This window comes from Chamaea fasciata, unplaced genomic scaffold (assembly GCF_029207755.1).
Source record: "Chamaea fasciata isolate MVZ Bird 193981 ecotype frontalis unplaced genomic scaffold, bChaFas1.0.hap1 SCAF_2, whole genome shotgun sequence".
Classification (NCBI taxonomy): Eukaryota; Metazoa; Chordata; class Aves; order Passeriformes; family Sylviidae; genus Chamaea; species Chamaea fasciata.
The window spans coordinates 98,160,402-98,179,972 of record NW_027094087.1 but is presented as its reverse complement, the minus strand read 5'-3'; the positions used below and the strand labels follow the sequence as shown (position 1 = coordinate 98,179,972).

Below are 19,571 nucleotides of genomic sequence, written 5' to 3'. Positions count from 1 at the left end.
TGGCAAGGCGAGGCACAGGATGGCTATTTTATAGCTGGGGACCGTGGTGACGTATAGCTGAGCGAGCTGGCACAGCTCCTCGTGGACCAGTCAGCGGAGCGAAATTGAAGCTGACAAGACTTTTCTGGCATTTTGGAAAGGACTGTAATCTACTGTAGGGGAGAACAGAGCCGCTCAATCAACGCCGCTGTAAATAGGAGACGGAAGGGAGTGAGAAAGGAGGCGAAGAGAAAAAGTGCTTGCTGGGGGGGGAGGGGGGGCGGCATTTTTGGTGGATGGTATGAAGCCAGCCATGGAAACTGCAGCGGAGGAAAATGCAGAACAAAGCCAAGAGAAAAAAGGTACCCAGGGGTCTAACAATAGCCTGTTTAAATCTTTTCATTCAGGGGGCTTAAAGAGGTTTAGGCCAGTTTTGTCACTTTTTCAAATAGCTCTTAAACAATCATTACTGCATCTTCGGGCTTTCAGCCGTCCTTTCCTGCATGGCTTGACAACAAATTAATAGAGCATCAACCTTTCTGTCTGCGTCTGTATTTGCTCTGAATCTGTCCTAACCCTACCCAAAATGATGCTTGCAAAAGAAGTGCTGTTACTGCTGCGTCTTTGACGGATTTTGGTTAATTTGGTTTACAGAGGTAGCGTGTGCCTGTGTGTTTGCATGTTGTTTTTGGAGCCGTAATCTGATGTTTTCATCGAGACTAGCCATGTAGCAAGGCTTTGCAATGCAGTGTGGGAGACCTAGGTTATAACAACATATAATAAATTATAATGTCACACAACCTTCGTATAGTGAGCCCGATGCCAAATGCTACTCTTATTTTTGAAATTCCTTTTCTATGGTGTAATCTGGCAAATTTTACTTTTGTTGCTATCTGCCTGCTCTGTGATAAGGGGGAAGAATGCAGTGAGTTTTGCAACATTAGATTTCAGGATGTGTTAATCACTGAGAGTTGCTGCTTAATGGAGAGAACAATTCCATGGTAATGGTTCTGTGGCAGGGAGCAGATGAAAGAGAGATGCTTCATCCATTCCCAGCTTTACAGGTTGATTCTGTTTGGTCTGGGGTGCTGAACTTCAGGGCACAAATTCAACTCACAAGGGATATTTTCTTTCTGTGTTGTATGATTTGTGTCAAATAACCATTCCTCTTCAGTGTAGCAGACTACAGATCATAGCGGTTTGTTGGGGGTTTTTTATTGCTGAATGATACAGCAGCAACAAAATTATTTAAATTTCCACGGTCTTTTTACTTGAGTCATTGTACATTTTTTAACCTGTTGTGTATTGTTTATAAGCAATCTGAGTATGTCATCTGAGTATCTCATAGGCTTAAGCAGCTGATAAGCAACTAATGCATTTCCCCAAACAGAATTCTTTCATCGATTGTTAAGCAGTTCAGATATAAACATGAAAAATCCCGGTAGTGTCCAGTAACAGATTTTGTTTTCCTACTTCAAATGTGACTCCTGCTACACACTTCATATAAAACGAGCTTCAGTTTCAAGTAAATGAAATTTGTCAAGTGATTAGACATAGTACTACATAATCCCTTAGGGATTTCACAAAAGGAGGTCCACTGATGAGAGATTAAACTCTGAAAGCCATTAGTGTATGTGGACAATAACCCACCTCACTGCAGATTTTGAGTAATTAATGTACAAAATGTCTTGAATAGATTGTCTATAAAACCACCTTGAATTGATAGATCATTCTTCAAAAATTATAGCAATTCTTCCTTCTGATTGACGAGCTTCTTTTAAACCAATGGAATTCATGTTACAATGAACACTAAAGAAAGTTATCTGTATGCATTAGCAGCTGCGCTAAACCAAATGTGTTGCTGAGTGTATTTATGATGAGTTTATGGCTCCCCTTTTGTTTTGGCAAGGATGAAAGCACAACATGCAGAACAGTAAATCTGCTTCCAAGTCGAGGTGGTTGATCTGTTGCTTCCATCAAATGCAAGCAGGGAGCCTTCTATCCCAATGTTAACAGCATTTCTTAGTTTTCTCAATGATAATTTTATACTTTGGATCTGTTACATAAGTATATGTATGTAACGCTTGCAGGCTTTGTTCTTGCTGGTTCTCCAATTCCTGAAAGTAACACATGGTCTCTCACATTATGCTCTGTATTTCTCTTCACTTAAATTCTCAATATGCTTCACAGCAAATTAAAATGCAGAAAGCGGAAACAGTCCTACTCCTAATTTCTCTAGCTAAACAAATAGACCAGATCCCCCTGCAAAGTTACTGCTGTGAAGTGGTCATGAAGGAGACCTATTTGGTTTTGAGGGGCAGATTTTCCAAAGTGCTAAATCTGTCGAGTCCAGTTGGGTTTTCAGATGGGCTCAGCAGGCATGAGTTACCTCTCAAATGTCAGATTTTTTTCAATAGGGCTCTTTCACCAGCTGCTTCTCTGGAGGAAAATGGGCCTTTTCTCTGTGTAAAGAAACTTGCAGGAAAATGCTGCTGCTTTATTTTGGGGTGTAGAACAGAAGAGGACTCCTTCATTTACTCTCTGGATCACATCTCTTATTTGTTATGTCTCACATGCTTGCCAGACTTGCAACAATTTTTTCTTCCTCTAGGATCCCACCTGGACTTGGTAATGGCCATCCTTTATGAGATGCCCTAGATCCAGTGATTTCAAGGCAACTGCCACAACTTGAAGCAGTTGAAGTCCTATCACAGGGTCTTTTAACTCTTCCTTCTAGGAATTAATTGCAATGCCTAAGGAGATAAACCATCATCTGAAGGGGTTTTGGAGGTGCTGCTATTTCTAAGACTGAGCAAGGGAAGACCCATGAGCATTCTGCTTTGGGTATTCTAGTTCACATTCAGTATGCTTTTCACTGCCAAGTTCTGGAGAAAGTATCTGCATTTAACTAATAGCAAATTGTGCTTTTAAGCTTAGAGGTATTTTCCCTTTACCAGAATTTTAAACTGCATGTTTCTGGGGGGTGTTTTCATTGCAAGGACCTTCTTGGTGATGTGCTGCAGTTTTGTGGAATAAATACTTGGTGGAAATTGGGCTAGGACTACATGCTGTGTGTGTACAGGGTTCCCAATACCTGGGAGAACCCTGGAGATCAATGCTGCCAGAGCACTTGGCATGAACAGTGAGGTCTTTTCAGTTGGAGCACCTAAAACAGTCGTATGTGAGCGGTGGTGCCACACAGGTGTTGATTTGTGTTTCCCATCTCTGTGCAAATGTGCACAGCCAGCTATTCTGGACTGCAGTGTAGCTGAGACAATTTGCACAAGATAATGTGCTTTATGAATAATTACAGATTGATAAATGAAAATTATTGAAAATTATTTAGATTTTTAAAGTTTGCGAAACTATATAGAATTCCTGTTCTATCTTTTAATAATTTTCATGAATCTCCTGCCTGATTCAGGCAGCGATACTACCCAGCTGATGGATTCAGTGTTTATCTGACATTTGTTTCTCTGCACCCAGATGAGTGGCTGCTGCCCCAGTTTTTTTAATTGGAATTGGAGCAACCCTCATGTTGATGGAGATAAGAAATAAGTCAGCTTTATGCTGTGTATCAGCAGCCCTTATCAGAGGAGAACACCATGAAAGCTGAAGCAAAATGTTTAACAGATACTTTGCAGGGCTGCAGGACAGATTGGATGCATTTTAAAGATGAAGGTTTACAAATTATTACAAATGACAGGGTTTATCTTGCAGGCATTAAATTAAATCAAAACGTGAGGACTGGGCAGGCAGATTTACTGAGGTGGAATAAATAAGAAAAACGAAATGCCGTTTTGCATCAGCAGTGAAGGATATAGATCCTGATACACATTAACAGAGACAAGAAGTTTCCCTTTTCATTTAACTGTGAGAAATGCTACCAAGTTGCAAAATTAAAAAAAAAAAAAAAAAAAAAAAAAAAAAAAGAAAAAGGAAAAGGAAAAGAAAAAGAAGAAAATAAACTCCAACTGTGGATGATCCTGGTGAATTCACCAATTACACATGAGATGGAAGAAAGCCATGATACTAGGGTTTAGGTTCCTTGTATAAATACATGTGATGTTCAAATTGCCTATGCTGTGCTGAGGAATAATGAAGACCAGTTTGAGCAGCTGTACCAAAGGTCCCTTTTAATTGGCTCTTCCCTGCTTATGTTCTCTTGATAAAAGAAGATCTTGTGCTCAGTAATAGCTGTGAGCTTTATTATTTTTATGGTATATGAAGCCACATTTCAGCTTTTAAGCTCTAAATAGACAAGTATAGACTAGTCAAAAATAGAAAGAAAATACTTTGCTTCTCTTACACTATTGCACACAGTTGTACAGTTGTCTTTAAATGAAACTGTAAAGTGCGATGTGAGAAAGGAATGGATTGTCATGCAGTTTATTTCACTTCTGGTAAAGTTATTTTTACACAGTGAGCTATGACATTTTGATGCATCACAGATGTATTTTTCAGTACAACAAAATGAAAAAAAAGTATTTTTTAAAATATGTGTTATGATTATCAACCAAAATTTCAAAGGTACCCACCTAATGTTACACTCACACAGTGGTATCAGAGCTGTCAAGCCATTCAAAGATTTATAGTACGCTGCATATTTTTCCCCATTTTAAGCAGTTGATTGGTGTTTCAGATCCACTGACAACAATAACTACTCTAAGTCCCTGAAGAATACGACTGTAGGAAGAGAGGTCCAGCCCTGGGAGAATCTGGGACACGCGATATTCTGGGGATAATAATTTGGCAGGCTTAGTGATTTAGGTTTTAATGAATAGGATTTGGTTTCTAAATAGGAGGGGGTTGAAAAATACTCAGAGAATGTACTCATACTGGTCTGAACAACCTCATGAAAGCAGAAAACCTAGACATATGTGCCATGGGATATGGTAACGGGGGGTGGGGGAAACCCAGATGGCACTGTGCGCGCACAATGGATTTTGCAGCAGGAGCAAAGGGGGCAAAGAGGGGGGCACGGTCTCCTTCAGTTACTCTGACCCTTCCCCATTTTCTGCCCAGCCTTGCTCCTTGTCCAGTGTTCATCCCCAGACCATCAATGACCAAACAACATCCTCTCTTTGCTCCCATGGACTGCTTCATCAGCTGAGACAGATGAATATCAAAACTGTGTTTCCTCTAGAACCGTATGATAAAGGCAGCAAGCATGAGGATGTTGAGTACTGTGAATTTGATTACAGGCGTGCAAGATGATTCATCCCAATGAATATTGAACAGTCTCCATCCGTGTGCCTGCGTGGTGTGACATGAAAACATTGTCAGTTCTGTAGCTGCTGTGTCTGTGCAGGATTGAGAATGACCTGGTTCTGACAGGAGGCCAAGAGCTGTGAGAGCTTGGCTGTGGGTGGAGGGTATTGTAAGCTAGACCAGGGAATGCAATTAATGCAGTTAGTTACTCAAAAAGCAAAAGGTAAAGAACCCCTTAAGCCTGCTTCCTTTCCCAACTGTTCAGGGTACAGAGTTAAATTCCAATGGATATGGACTATGTGAGTATTTGTTATGCCACTGAAGCCTGGGGAGCTTTTGATCTGATGTTGATTTTACATGAGTGGGCCTGGGTGGGTCCCAGCAAAGTCACCCAGAGATACTCTTCTGCTTCAAAGGTCGTAGCAGGCATGCTCCAAGAGCTACCAAACAGCCATTGCCAAGTGGCTCTTTGAAGAGCAGTGGAAAAACTGAGATTCCTTATGGAGTTTGAGCTGCCTGATAATGAAAGGAGCCCTGTTACTGCAAAACCAGAAATTGCTAATTAAAGAAACCAGCTCCATAGAATATTTTCACTTAGAGAAATGATGCTACAAAGTTTACATGATGTCTCTGTGTTTCAGGGTTTGATGTTTGTACTGCAGCAGACAGGTGACTTCACCAGCATTCCCCCAGGCAGTGGGAGAAAAGGAGCTGCCTGCTCTGCTGCTCTGAACAAGTGCTTTTTGTGGCCACTGCAGGAGAAATCTCAAACTGCGGGTTCAAGCTAGTAGGATAAAATCTTCTTGATGTCAAAGGTTTGGTTTAGATGCTGCTGCAGTGCAAATGAATAATTATTTTCTTTTTGGAAGTCTTTGCAGCTGGGTATTTTTAATTTTAATTTTTTTTAAAAAAATCTGAATCTGGTACTAATGTCCAGTAAATAGTCTCAAAAAGGCAAGGAGCAGACATTGGAGATGCAGAGAAGAGGAGGTATGCAGTACTAGCAAAGAATTTTTTTTCCATTTTGTATCAATTCAATTATTCTGGCATTCCTTGTGATCTCCCAAGCAGGATTGTTCCTCTCTGAGCAGAAGGAGATGATATCATCCTGAGAGTGTGCAGTCTTTTTGGAACAGTACTTTCAATACATTTTGAATTTTGTTATGCTCTTAAGATGTGGAACTTATCTTTCCCAAGAAGAAGAGTGAGCCATACAAGACAGAAAAATGTCTTCTGTGGAAGATTTACTGATACCTGCTTGCTGGTTTGTGTGCAGAGAGGGGAAAAGTACTAAGCCACAAACTACCCTTTAGAGAGCCATTGATGTTAAATTTATGTACAGAACCCAAAAGACTCTTAGTATTGGAGTTCATTTGCTGATAAAGAAGACAAATTCTTGCTTTCAAACTCTAGATCCAGCATTTGGATTCAAGGCCAAGATTTCTTTTCTGTTCTTGACGTATGCAAATATGGCTGTGCCGAACTCCTTTTTGCACAAGCAGCAAAACCACATTAGAGAGACTAGGTCCAGGACTTCTGAGCCCCTCATAGGGTACAATTTTATGGCATTTCTAGTTCTTCTGCCCCCGTACATTTGTCTCTAATGTAGTCTACGGTAGATGGGGTTTTCACCCTCACAACCTTCACTTTCTCCATGGCCCAAACACTGCTGAACTGGATTTGCTTCAGCCAGGAATTAGGGTTAGTTTCTCATTTAGCCACTGGAGAGGGGGACTCTGGTGCATTTTGAATAAAGGTCTGTCAGTCTCACCCTGACAGCTTTGACAAGGCCATAGTGGTACCAATGGGGCACATGTAGGCTCAAAAGTGGTTTGATACTGTTTCCTGCCTCTTTCAGGAGCACAGAACCCCTGTGCCAATGAGTGTGAATTGAGTGTGTGAGTGGGTGAGGTGAGTTACTGCATGGGGGGCTTGTTGCTGAGCTTCCTCTGAAAAGACAAGGAGAAGCAGGACTGCTCTTCTTGGCCATGAACTGGGAACAAATAATTTTTAAAACACTTGGTCCAGATTTTTGGATGTGAGCAGAGCCTAGGTGAAATAAAGCCCACGAACTTTTATTTTTTAAATGTAAGAAACCATCAGAGCAAACCTTTGTGTTTGCCCTACCTTGACATAAAGCAGTAACTTTTTTCTTTGACAGCATTAGAGTGTTTTTAAATAAACATGTAACATGATTTTCCATGACTTTACCTTTCTTTACTTCTGGAGCAGAACTTTTTGTCATGGACAAAGAGAGGGAGACATGAGAGTGGGTGGGGGTAAGGAGTAGAGAGCCCTTCCTTATGTGTTTTAACTCAACTCCTAAGTGGAGTTTTAGCTATTCAACCTTTCTTAACACCTGTGTGAGCATTTCCCTGTTGATCATCCTTCCTAATCTCTTCCTTTAGAAGTCTATAAGGTTATGTTGTTTCAGTTCTGAAACTGCAAGTGTGGGGTTTTTTGCGCTCTTGTTTTTAAAGTTAAATGACTGAAAGTACTGCACTAAAACTTGCTGGTGACACTGACTTTTTACCACCTAAAATTGGCAGTGATCACCAGACCAGAAATGGAAATTGGCAGGTACCACTGGATGTACAGGAGTTCAAGGCCACACCGGTACCATCATGTGCCAGCATTGAGAGGCAATGTTAGTCCTTTGGGGATTCAAGGTAAATAAAGGGCTGGGTGAAAGGGAAATGAAGAGTTCAGAAATGGTAGTAGCATAAACTTAATGCTTTGCAGTAGTCCTAACAATTTAAGATAAACATTCCTCTGTTTTTCTTGTTTTGTTTGTTAAGGCTGTAAGGAGTCTACTTCTTTTGTATGAATACTTGACATAAATTTGAATTTCCTTGTTAATGCTTGAAAGACAATAATGGGTGGTGTGAGGGACAGCTTCCTTTTAACTGTGCTCTCAATTGCTTCAAAACTGTTTACAGGTGAGATGAAATAGTATGGGGGTTTACGCGGCTGAATCTATCAGACTCATCAGCCACAAATGCAGAAATGATACTAAAGCAGTCACAGCACATCTGACTCACTGGTATCCTACAATATGCTTCCTAGACAATATTCTGTGGTTTGGTTTGCATTTTTCCCTTGCTAGAAGCACTAAGTGCATATGTGAGAGTCTAGAGGAGGATTTCAGGTGAGGCTGTAAAAAGGTTTGGTGATTCTACGTGCCTGTCCTTTCGATGTCTGGCTTGAGACCTCAAGAAGATCCTATTTAGTTTTCACAAAGCTTTATTTTAAGGGTCTGTGGGAGAACTGAGTTTTGAAGCATCTCAGAAAGGCACCTGAAATCAAGCCTATGATTGATGACATTAGAAAGTTCCAGTCTGATTGATGGATAGCACAGCAAGGGATGTATATGCTCAGAGACAGCCTTTGCAGCTAGCTCTATCCAGAATCCTCTTCTCTTTATGGAGCTGAGTGACTGAAGCCTGCTTGACAGCTTGTTTGCTGGAGACGCCTGCCTCCGCATCAGAGACTTTAATAGCAATGCAGGGCAATATTCACCAAAGCTTGCTGCCTCATCCTTCCCCTTTCCATTACATTTCCCTAGTCTTGTGCTTTAGGATTCAAACGTTTATGTATTTCAAGTGGCTTTTTCCCCCCCAAAAAATACTTAGGTCACAAATTATGATCTCTGTCTTCAGTATCAATATTCATTTTGACCATATTTTATGACAAGTTACCTGGGTGATAGGTTTGGGGCTGCCAGAAGACATTTCCAAACTTCACGTTCAGTGCACATGGGATATTTTACACACAAAAGAAATGCTTCAGGAAGTAGTGGTAGATTATGAATGCTGCCTCCCTGGGCTGTGAAGGACATGGAAGGAGCAGGCTAGATCCTGGTTATCAGGGTCTTGGGCCCCTTCAGCTGTCCCCAGTGATGAGACATGTCCATATGTGCTGGCACAGATGAGCCAGGACATGGAGATGCACAGCCTTCTGTTACAGCAGCTGGGAGTCTGGCACCTAAAATAGTGCTAGAAACCCTTGTTTAGGCAACTGAGCCCTTTTCAGTCTGCCTTGGGAATCTTTCTAAAGTAACATGTAGGTAAATATGCCTGTTGTGAAGGAGCTGAGGATGAGAGCTTTCTTGTTGATGGTGTAAACCCCTCCCTCCCTGACCAGAGCCCAGAAATGCCTGTTCAAGGGAAGATGTTTTAAATGGCTGCACTTAAAGAAATTAAATGTCTTTTTGGCAACAATGAAACTTCTCTGAACAGGTCTTGAGGAAAACCAACCTGCCAATGATGGATTAGCCTCTGTGAAAATGCTGGTCTTTGCTCTTGTCCCTTAGCTTGGAGGGAAGATGTCACTTCAGTCCCAACACAAATCCCTGCTGTAAGATGCCTCCCTTCAGCACTGGCCTACAGCTCCTCACTGCTGGATGTCATTGGTTGCTGTGCTGAGATAACCTCTCTGCTCCTTTGACAAACCGCAGGATTTTTGGGGTGCTTTTGTCTCCTCTGTCAGTGTACAAATGGACTTCAGTATGAGGGCACCTCTGTGGCAGTCTTCATGGCATCCACCTCTTCTCCCAGGGTCTCCACAGACAAGATGAGCTCACTTCCCTAATTTAAGCTTGAATCCAGCTCTTGAGCAACAAGGGAAGAGTCAGTGTGGGAGATTCACTGCAGTGCTGGAGCCAAGACATCCCCAGAACACCTGCAAGCTTAACAAGCTTTTCAAAATGCTAAAACAATTTTTTTTTCCCAGAAAGCAAAGTACCATGTTTTTCTCTAGAAAGAGAAACTTTGCAATAGTTGTTTAACATGAGCTTAGCTGTAGGCACTATTCCAGGTTGGGTGGGTGTTATTTGCTTTATGGGAATCCTTTTTTTTTTTTTTTTTTTTTTTTTTTTTTAAACTTGCTTCCTCCAGATGCTGGTAGGTGTTTCAGCTGCTCTGTGAGCACATAAGGGCATGTGAATGTGGAGTGTGGAGTATCTCACTGAAAAAGCCTTCCTTCTCCTTTGCTGAAACAAGCTCAAGTTTTGGAAAATGATGTGGTGGAAGATTCAGCTGGGGAAATAATTGCATGAAAGCTGTTGCAGGGCAAAGGACTTCTACAGTTACAGTTCAGTTTTCTTATTACTCCTCTTGTTCCATAGTTGCGTAAATATCTGGGAAGATCTTTGTATCTTCAGTTATCTTTTAAATTGGGAATTTACCTTCTGAATCTGAGATCTGCCAGGCTGGAATACATACATATACACACACACATACACAAACACACAGGTTTGGGCCCTGTTTTCATCTCTAGGGAGAGAGGTGTTGTGTTTCTTGTTTGCTTCTTTGTAGCTTAGGGAGGAGTCAACTGGGGAAGCGGTGGATAGCGGTGGCTGAAATCCAGTGTGGCAAAAGTCTTGGTCTCCTGCTGAGTGCTGAAGGCTGGTGGAGGGTGAGGTGAGTTGCAGCTGGCAGAAAGGTGGAGCTAAGAGTTTCAACTCCAGTCTTCCAGGTAAGATATTCACCTTTGATTTAAGTAAAAGTCAGCTTTCAAAGTCATGTCAGCCAAGATACAGGTGGGTCTGGAGGATGGTTGGATCAAGGAAACTCATATGTCCTTGCAGATTTTTACAGAGCTGTGGAAGTTGCCCATGGAACTGAAATGCTTAGGCGTCTTTGTATTTCCACACTGAGCTTGTCTAGACCTTCAGGCATTTGGATATCTTTGGCAGTCTGCCCGTTGCTTCATCTCTTTTACCTTTCTACCTTGAGTTTGTCCAGAATTATCACCTGGGCTGGCAGCTATTGAAGCAGCAGTTCCTGCACGTTGACTCTCCTGAGTGTTTCTTCAAGAAGGAAAAAATAAGGGAAGCAAGGGTAGGGAGGTCAGGGAAAGGGCAGAAAGGAAGAAGGGTCTTCAGGCTTCTTGAGCAGTGAGTTGTTGATGTTTCAGCTGAGAGTAACAGCCCCAGTTTGGACCAGCAGCTGCCCTTGCTGGTGCAATGTGTTTGAGCTTTGAGCTCTGCATTCCAATGAGCACGTCCACATGGCTCAGGCTGCTTTGAATCCCAAGGGTTATTTTGGATAGTAGATACTAGAACAAGTCTCCAGGAGAAATAACACCAAAGCTTATATCAATATTGCCTGATCTGTCCCTTATGTGGGAAATCTCTTTTTTAAATCACCAGCCTAATTTTTTTTTCCTGTAGAAGTAGCTTGGAGCTAAGAAATATCCCTCCTCTGGAATTCCCATTGAAACCTGTTTGAAGTAAGGCCTTTTCCAAAGTATAAATTAGGTATTTTTCTTCTGCTATGGATTCCGCTCTTTCATAGGCCAAAAGTAAAACAGAGGAGCCATGAATTAAAATGAACCTGACCTTTGTCCAAAAGCAATAAAGCTGGACAAGAGCAGTTCTCTCATCCCGCCATCTCATGGGACAGCAGCGTTCTTCCTGTGCAGGTCTGACTCCATTCTCTCTAACAGCAAACACCTGAGATGGGCACTTGCAATAAGTATGGATGTAGTGATTCCTATTCCATAGGTTTTACTGTCTGAAAAAGATGACTTCAGAACACCTGTGGCTTAATGAGCCTTGCAGAGGTTGGAATGATGTCGATGGGGAGTGTGTGTATTTCACTAAATTTGAAGAAGATAAACTAGATAAAGCGTGTAAAAACCCCACTCAGATCATCTGTTTTTACATGAAACAGGTTTGGTTCCTGCAACGGGAGTGCAATTTTTCTCCTATAAGAACTGCTGATTTAGGAAGAGGAGATTTGGAGGGGGAAAAAAAAGAAAAAAGAAAAAAGAAAAAAAAAATAAGAAAAGAAAAAAAAAAGAGGGTTATGATTACTGCTATCTGTTCTCAGTGTCTTCTCTGCATCATTTAACACCGTCCAGAAGAAACAAATTTTGCCTTGGTAAAACAGCCTTTTCTCCAATTTGAACATAATTTTTTCTTTAGTGAGAGACAAGAAAATAGCTTTTGCTGTGGAATGAACATTGATAACCTCTGAAAGGCTATTTGGTTTGTTTGGGCTTTTTGGTTTTTTGTTAGTTTGGTTGGTTTGGTTTTTTTTTTCTTTTTTTGGTGGGTTTTTTTTTTGTGAGGTTTTTTTGTTAATCATGGTAGAAAAAGAAAAGTGCTTGATTTTAAACCTGTGCTTACTGTATTTTTGCAGACAAATTCAGGAGCCACTCATTATTGATACAGTGCCACACAGATAATCAGTGCTTTGTGGATTTGAAGAAGGGTCTGCTAATGGTTCCTCCAGGCTGTGAGATGCTTGTTCTTACTGTGCACCAATTTCTCCTGCTTTCTCTGTGTTGGTTTCCAGCACAGGAGATGTGAGCAAGGACTTTTAGTTCTCTTCTACGCAAGAATATGGAAGCATCTAACTGATAACAGAGAATAAATACCTTCTCAGAAGAGGGGAACTAGGTGTATGACAGTGCTGAAACCAAGTATCTTGTATCTGTATCAAGAATAACTGGAGAAGTTACAATTAAAGCCCATGACCTTCAGAAAGGAGCTACTTGTTCTTCAGGTAGCTCTTAAATAGTAGAGGTTGGCATGAGGTTTACTGGATGGATCAGACTACTCAGGTTTTTACTTTAAAGAAGCACCTTGTGCTGGCCATTCGGAAGGATAGCAGAGGTGGTCTTCCTGCATTTCTGGTCTGATCCCTTCTGACAGCCCTGATGACAGTGTTCTCCAAAGGGCACGTTCCCTCTGTCACAGGGACTCTGCTGGCCAGGAAGGAGTTATTGATTAACAACCCTGGAAGAGGGGAATGCAAGTACAGTGGGGAGGTTATCAATCTGGCTAGACTAAAGTGCATTTACATTAAGTTTTCTGGCTCTCATGAGTTAATTTTCAGTATAAGTTAATTTCACAACTTCTCATTTGTGTAGGACAAAAAGGCAAAATTAGGAAATACTGAACTTGAAAGGAAATTTTCTGTGGAATATCCTTAAGAGGTTTGTGGAAGGAGAAGAAAGGATTTTCTCTATTTGAGTTCATCACTTATTTTGTCTGTTTAATGTTAATCCAGAACTGTGGTGAGTGAACATCTATTCTAGGTAGTTAAAGCAGTTTTAGCTTTGTGTCATATCCTGTAAATCAGCAAAATTTAAGATGAACAGGAATGGGTAAGGATAGAGCTTGAACAAAGACTTCCATGTGATCTAATGCAGAGTCTTTTTGTTTTAGTCCCTTACTAAAGCGTGGAGAGAAATTTGTCACAGGCTTTAAACTTACACTCGTAAGGTTAAATATTTTGTTTTATTGTGTTGTTGCTACTGACCCTTGGCTGCAGGTGTGGGTGACAGATGTGAGGAGTTACTTTATTGCCAGGTACTGGCTTAGTTTCATGCAGAGAAGAAAGAGGTAAATTCCAATTTTCCTTCTGAGGTATTAGCCTATTCCCAGATCCCTCACTGCTTCTCCTGTGGCTGCCAATCATGCAGCAGGTAGGAAAATGTACATTCTAGCATGCATAAGCTATTCAGAATGGAAATTTTCAAAAATATGGTGGGTGGCAGACAGTAAAATTGGCATTTGCTGTCACTGGCATAAAGTTCATTTTCTGACAAAAATCCATGGTGATTTAGGCCTCCAAGGGTATTATTCATGCTTGGTATTGGGTAATCTTCGGCACTGGGGAAGCAGGAGGTGAATGTCAAGTACTGAGTTGTCTCTTATATTTATTTGTGCATTGGGAGTAACGCTACCAACATTAGGCTCCTGTGGGTGCATATTAATGAACCCAATTTACATGTGATGTCTGCATTTAAGATGTTATCTAGTGCTTTCATTTAAGGTGTTATCTAGTGCTTTCATTTAAGGTGTTATCTAGTGCTTTTTTTCCCCTTGGATTTCTTGCAGCCTTCATTTTGTTGTAACAGTTCCTTCCCACCTGCTTCATGAGCTGTGGTGCTGAAGCCAACAGAGATTGTGGTTTTGTGGTGGAACATGATGTGCAATTTCTGCCGTGTATTAATTGGAGTGGTGTCTGACAGGCCAGCATTTCTTAAAATGTTATACACAATTACAGGATGTAAGTAAGGAGAAAATGATGCTCATTGCATTTTCATTCATGGGAGAGGAAGAAACCAATCTTCTAAGGAAAGGAAAGTGGGAACTAACTCAAAGACAGCCATGGGATCCTGGAGGTTTAGCTCCCTGAAGAGGAAGACTTCTCAAAGCTCCTTTCAGGTTTTCTTGGTTCCTTGGTTTTTTGTTCCATAGTGACCTTGACTATGAGCCAGTGGTTAGAACCTGAGATGCCTTGAGGCACTAGTTCAACCTAGGAGGTGTTTGGAGCATTAGACAATAGGCTGGTTTTCTATCCAGGATTTGTGGATATTCCTTCTTTATATCATGTTTTCCATACTTTGCTTTGAGGGATGGCTTTGTGAACATTAGCCTGTCTCAACTTTTCAAGTTTGGGCTTTAAGAACTGATGTATCATCTTCCTAAAGCAAGCCCTAGTAATACTCAAGGAAGCTACCTGATCCCATTGCCTTGTCTTTCGTCAGTTCCAAAACACAGATTTCACCTTAGTAGGATGAGGTAGTGTGTAAGAATTGCCTTTTTCTCTTTTTTCTTTTTATTTTAAGACCATTTTCCATTAATTCTTTATTACCTTGCCATTCTGAGTTTAAATCTTAAAGCTGCAGTTAAAGTACCAAAGGAGGTTTAGCCACACAATCACCATTTGGCATGGGAAATTGAATGGCTAAGCCCCTGCATATAGGCAGTAGGCTGTACACTGCTGAGCAGATTGTATAATTGTTCATCATACATTAAGCAACCAATTGCCGATTTGTGTACATATGTAGGTTCATCCTTTACCAATTTCCTCTGACTGATAGCTTCCAGGAGATTAAAAGAATAGCCGGTTCCTGTTTCTTTCTCTTCTCTTTATTTTTGTCCTTTAGCAAGAATATTTGTGTGTGTGTGTGTTTAATAGCATTCATTCCCTAGAGAATAATCTCAGTCTTTGTTTTAGCTGGCCTCCTTCTGAGAGTGTGTTAAATCTGTAGCCAAGATCACAGGCAGCTCTGGGCAAATCATTGGGCTGTTATTAACCTGCCTCCATGGCAACTGCTGCTCGCCAGCCTGAGGACAAAAAATGTTTTTATTCTGCTGAGTTGCACAAAAGGTTCTAGTGATGCCTTGCACAAAATGGCCATTGAAAGGGAAGATGCAGTGATGTGTGTTTGTGCTGTACAGTTTCATATTTAAATCATTTTACACTGTTTCATTGGAAGTGGATATACAGCTGAACAGTTCAGAGTTTTGGCCATATGGAAAGTAAAAACTAGCAGAAAATTGGAGCTGAACTTATTTTAATATTACTTAATTTTTTCAGCTTGAGTTCGCAGGCCTTCAGCCTCCAGTTGTCATCAGAGTGTTAGCAAGTTACTTTGTGAACATGAACTAGGCAAACATCTTCCTGGGGTTTCAGTTGTACTGTGTGAAGATAGTTGCTGACATAGTTACAGAGAGAGAACATAAAGGTTTCCTGGAAAGCTTTCTAATTGTTTTCAAAAATCCTCCGCTTTGCTTCAGTGCTTCTTTGGGAAGCTTGGTTAGGGTATCTTAGTTCTTGATGAGTTTCAAACTGTAGCTGGTTTTGAAAGCTGCTCTTAGCAGTACTGTTTTAGGCTTGTGTTAAAATTATATAATGGGCCATATAGCTCAGGCTAGGCATGGCTTTAATCTGCTCATAAAGAGTGTTCACAGTGGGGTCTGGGGGGAGGTCTGGCAGGCCCAGCACGGCAATGAGGTTGTATCCCACAGTTAGTTACCCTCTGGCAGGAGGCCATGCAGCTCTGCTGTCAATTTGGGTGCAGCATGACTCTGTATGGATGGATGCTGTCTCTTGGAGACATGCTGGTTTGGGATGCTTCATGTGCTTCCAAGCTGGGTGTGTGCTGTTTCCAGGTGTACTAAAGTTTCTCTTTATCCCTGCTTTAATCATGAGGTTGAGGTGAGTAGTTCCTGCAGTTCTACATTTGGGCAGTTTTCTCCGCTCAAAATAATGTTGTTGCTTTAACTCCTCTAAGGGTGTCCCTTGGATTTGTTCTGCACTGAGAAAATGAAGGCCACCCAAATTCTGTGATGCCTTTTTACTTGGACTGCAGAGGAAGATAAAGAGTATGGCTACAAATACAATCTCTGCAGCTGCTAGTTGCTGAGAGTTGAGAGAGGGTCTGCCACTGTTGCCTTGTGTTTGAGGGTCTGTGGATAAGTGGCAGATACTGTCACGTGTTTGGGTAAGGGATCCAAGAAACTTTTTAGGGCAAATGTTCTGCCAGTGGCCTGGAAAGCTGGCTTGGCAGTATGGGGTATTAAACATCAGTCCTGGGTCTGCACCAGTTTTTAGTTTTATCAAGCTGCTCCCATTTTCTGAAACCAACAGCTTTTCTTTTGGATCTTCTCAGTCTCTGGGTTTTTGCTTCCAGCTGTTTTTATTTCCTGTCTTTGATAGGATCCTTCTGTAAAGCAGTCTGTGGGATCAGCACGATTTAGGTGATCAACCTCTCCACACTCAGCAATGATCAGGTGTTGGGTCTCCTGCTTAGGAGTGTGGCTTGAAAGGTGGTTTGTTTTGTGCTGGGCTGTGACCACGTGTATGTTGTCTGCTGGGTCAGAGCATGGTTACTTTTGGATAATCCTGCACCAGGTGCATGCATTTCTTGGATTAACTGTGGGAGGTTTGGACCTGACCTAGGAGCAGATGCTGCGGAGGCGAGCCAGCCTCACGTGTATGGCTGCTCTTGCATGTGAGCTGCTCTCAGGCAGATTCCCCAAAGCAGAGGATTGCTCTGCAAGGTTTGTTGTCTGAACTCAGCTCTGGACCTCTGTGATATAATGAAACCCAGAGATGATTTCCTCTGATAGTGTGCATTTGGATTTTGTTTGGCCCATCGCTGCCGAGCTGCAGTGTTTTTTCATTTGGCACTATTTTCGTCATGTAGTTCCTACTGAGTGTACTCCAGCTGTGGACTAGACTATGAAACCTTCCCAGGCTTGTTTCTATACAATTAAATCTTGTCTGCAGTTCGTGAAGTGGTGTTTCGTAAGTAATTTTGATGGTGATAGCTGCTTAAGCCTGACTAGGGCATTTGCTAGTGACTCTTTAAAAGAAGAGTTTCTCACTTATGAAATGGGAAATCTTTCAATTATCAGATGCATATTATTCCCCAGTGCCTCACGGAAGTGTCTGCTCTGCAACTCATTCATTAGTGGGAAAGGGAGGGGGATAAAAAAACTTGCCTCGTGGTGGCTGGAGATTTGCTGATCTTTGTGAGGAATTTTTTTGGGTGGGAAGATGTGGTGTGATGTCCTCATTTGCCAGCTGTCTCCTTGCCTTCCAATGCTTTGTCCATGTAGTGCCTTGCTGTAGCAGCAGTGGCTGTCCTGCAACGTTGGCCACTCCATTAAGCGTTGTCTTAATGGCTTGTGTTTTGCGCAGTTGTATGAAATGCACATTAATGGAGACAGCTTAATGCCATCACCCTGAAGTAATGAATTGGTATGGATTGCCATTACCATTATAGCGCAGTTAAAAGCTGTGTTTGTTTCCGATTTACATTTCCCAGCTTTGTAAGCAGATGGGTTTTCAGGCCACGCAGTTGGAAGGAACCTGGCAATTCAGCGGCAACCTCCTTATTACAGTGTTCAAACAAATAGCAGCTCGGGGGGGGAAGGTGTTTTGTTAACTCAGACCAGTTAAACAATGCACTTCGGGTAATCATGCTACTGCAAACTGTATTCAGGGATCACTGTAAATCCAGTGTATCCTATAAAAAGCTGGAAATGTATTGTCTATGTAATGCAGCTTCACAGAGCTGCCCTTGACAAAAATTGTTACTGTTTGGACACCATTCAGTTTTTCTGTCATAAAAGTATCTCTATCCCTATAACCTCATGTGGATTTATATAAAAAGATTACTTGAGAGTACTGGGGGAGTGCAGGTTAGTTAAGTTTTGTGGACCTAAATGTATTCATCTTCAATGAAAGTGCAAAGTATCTCCTACTTTTCCAAAAGGCTTCTTTGTCTTGAGTATTATCCTCTTTGGCTCCCAGAGTGTTGCCAGCATAGCTGGTGCTCTTGCCATTAGTGAAACTGAAACATGGTGAGCTCTGGATGAGCAGCTGAATTGCAGTGGATCACTTTAGACAGTGATTTTTTTGCTTTTTCCATTTCATAGGCTGTCTCATCGATCTTCTCTTGATCCTGTAAAGACAGAAGCACTCAGCCCACTTTCTGGGCTTTGAGTCCATACCAACAGATCTGTAGGTCACTGCTTTAGAGGGTGATGCTGTCTTGTACCACCTATAGATTTTTTGCTTAGCATGTCAATGCCTGGGCCTTTTATTCCCTGTGGCTTTTACCAAGTGGAGGACAAATATTCTTTTCCTCATAATTTGCTTTTTTTGCTCATGACATTTCTTTTGCTTTCTCTCTTCTGCTTAGGTTGCTTTGAATGTTGCATTAAGTGCCTAGGAGGAGTGCCATATGCTTCGCTCGTGGCAACCATTCTCTGCTTCTCGGGGGTCGCGTTGTTTTGTGGCTGCGGCCACGTGGCGCTCACAGGAACCGTGTCCATCCTCGAGCAGCACTTCTCCACGACTCCCACTGACCATGCTTTGCTGAGTGAAGTGTAAGTATGCCTCCCATCCCCATTATTCATCATAACTCCCTCATGCTAGAGGAGCAGAGATGGATTCAAACCTCAGTCTCCAGCCCTGAGTATGAGGTTGCTTGTTTTTGTAACAGCACGTGGTCATTTCCTGGTGTTCACATACAAAGAACCAAAGTGTGTATCCTGGTATGCCTGTTTATATTGGGACCAGTACTATTTGATATCTTCATCAGTATCACAGACAGTGGAATTGAGTGCACCCCGAGATGCTTTGCAGATGACACCCAAGCTGAGTTGATGCACTTTGCTTACCTGAGAGGAAGGATGCCACCCAGAGGGACCTTGAAAGCCTTGAGGAGTGGGACTGTGTGAACCTTATGATGTTCACCAGGGCAAGTGCATGGTGCTGCACATGGGTCAGCCCAGTATCAGTACATGCTGACAGATGAAGGGATTGAGAGCAGTCCAGCCAAGGAGGACCTGGCGGGCGGCGGGGGGTGCTGGTGAATGAAAAACTGAACATGAGTTGGAAATGTGCACTTGCAGCCTAGGAAGCCAATTATATCCTGGGCTGCAACCAAAGCAGTGTGACCAGCAGGGTGAGGGAGGTGTTTCAGCCCCTCTAGTCTGCTGAAACCCCACCTGGAGTGCTGCATCCAGGTCTGGGTGTGCTCAGCACAGGGAAGACATGGACCTGTTGGAGTGATTCCAGAGGAGGCCACCAAGACGATCAGAGGGTTGGAGCACCTCTTCTGTG

At 42.0% G+C, this 19,571-nt stretch overlaps 1 protein-coding gene across 6 annotated transcripts in view; it reads left to right on the top strand.

Annotated features, from left to right (window-relative positions):
* The window catches only part of GPM6B (glycoprotein M6B), a 107,781-nt gene that overhangs the window by 74,833 nt on the left and 13,377 nt on the right, over nt 1–19,571 (top strand). For 2 of the 6 annotated variants that reach the window (XM_066176834.1, XM_066176836.1), the window contains exons 1-3: nt 12–341; nt 7,740–7,859; nt 18,646–18,832. In XM_066176834.1, coding sequence (XP_066032931.1) covers nt 281–341; nt 7,740–7,859; nt 18,646–18,832 — 368 coding nt within the window. In that variant the 5' untranslated portion in view covers nt 12–280. Of the gene's footprint in view, nt 1–11; nt 342–7,739; nt 7,860–18,645; nt 18,833–19,571 lie in introns of those variants that run through there. The other 4 variants (XM_066176837.1, XM_066176839.1, XM_066176835.1 and 1 more) reach the window with 3 other exon arrangements.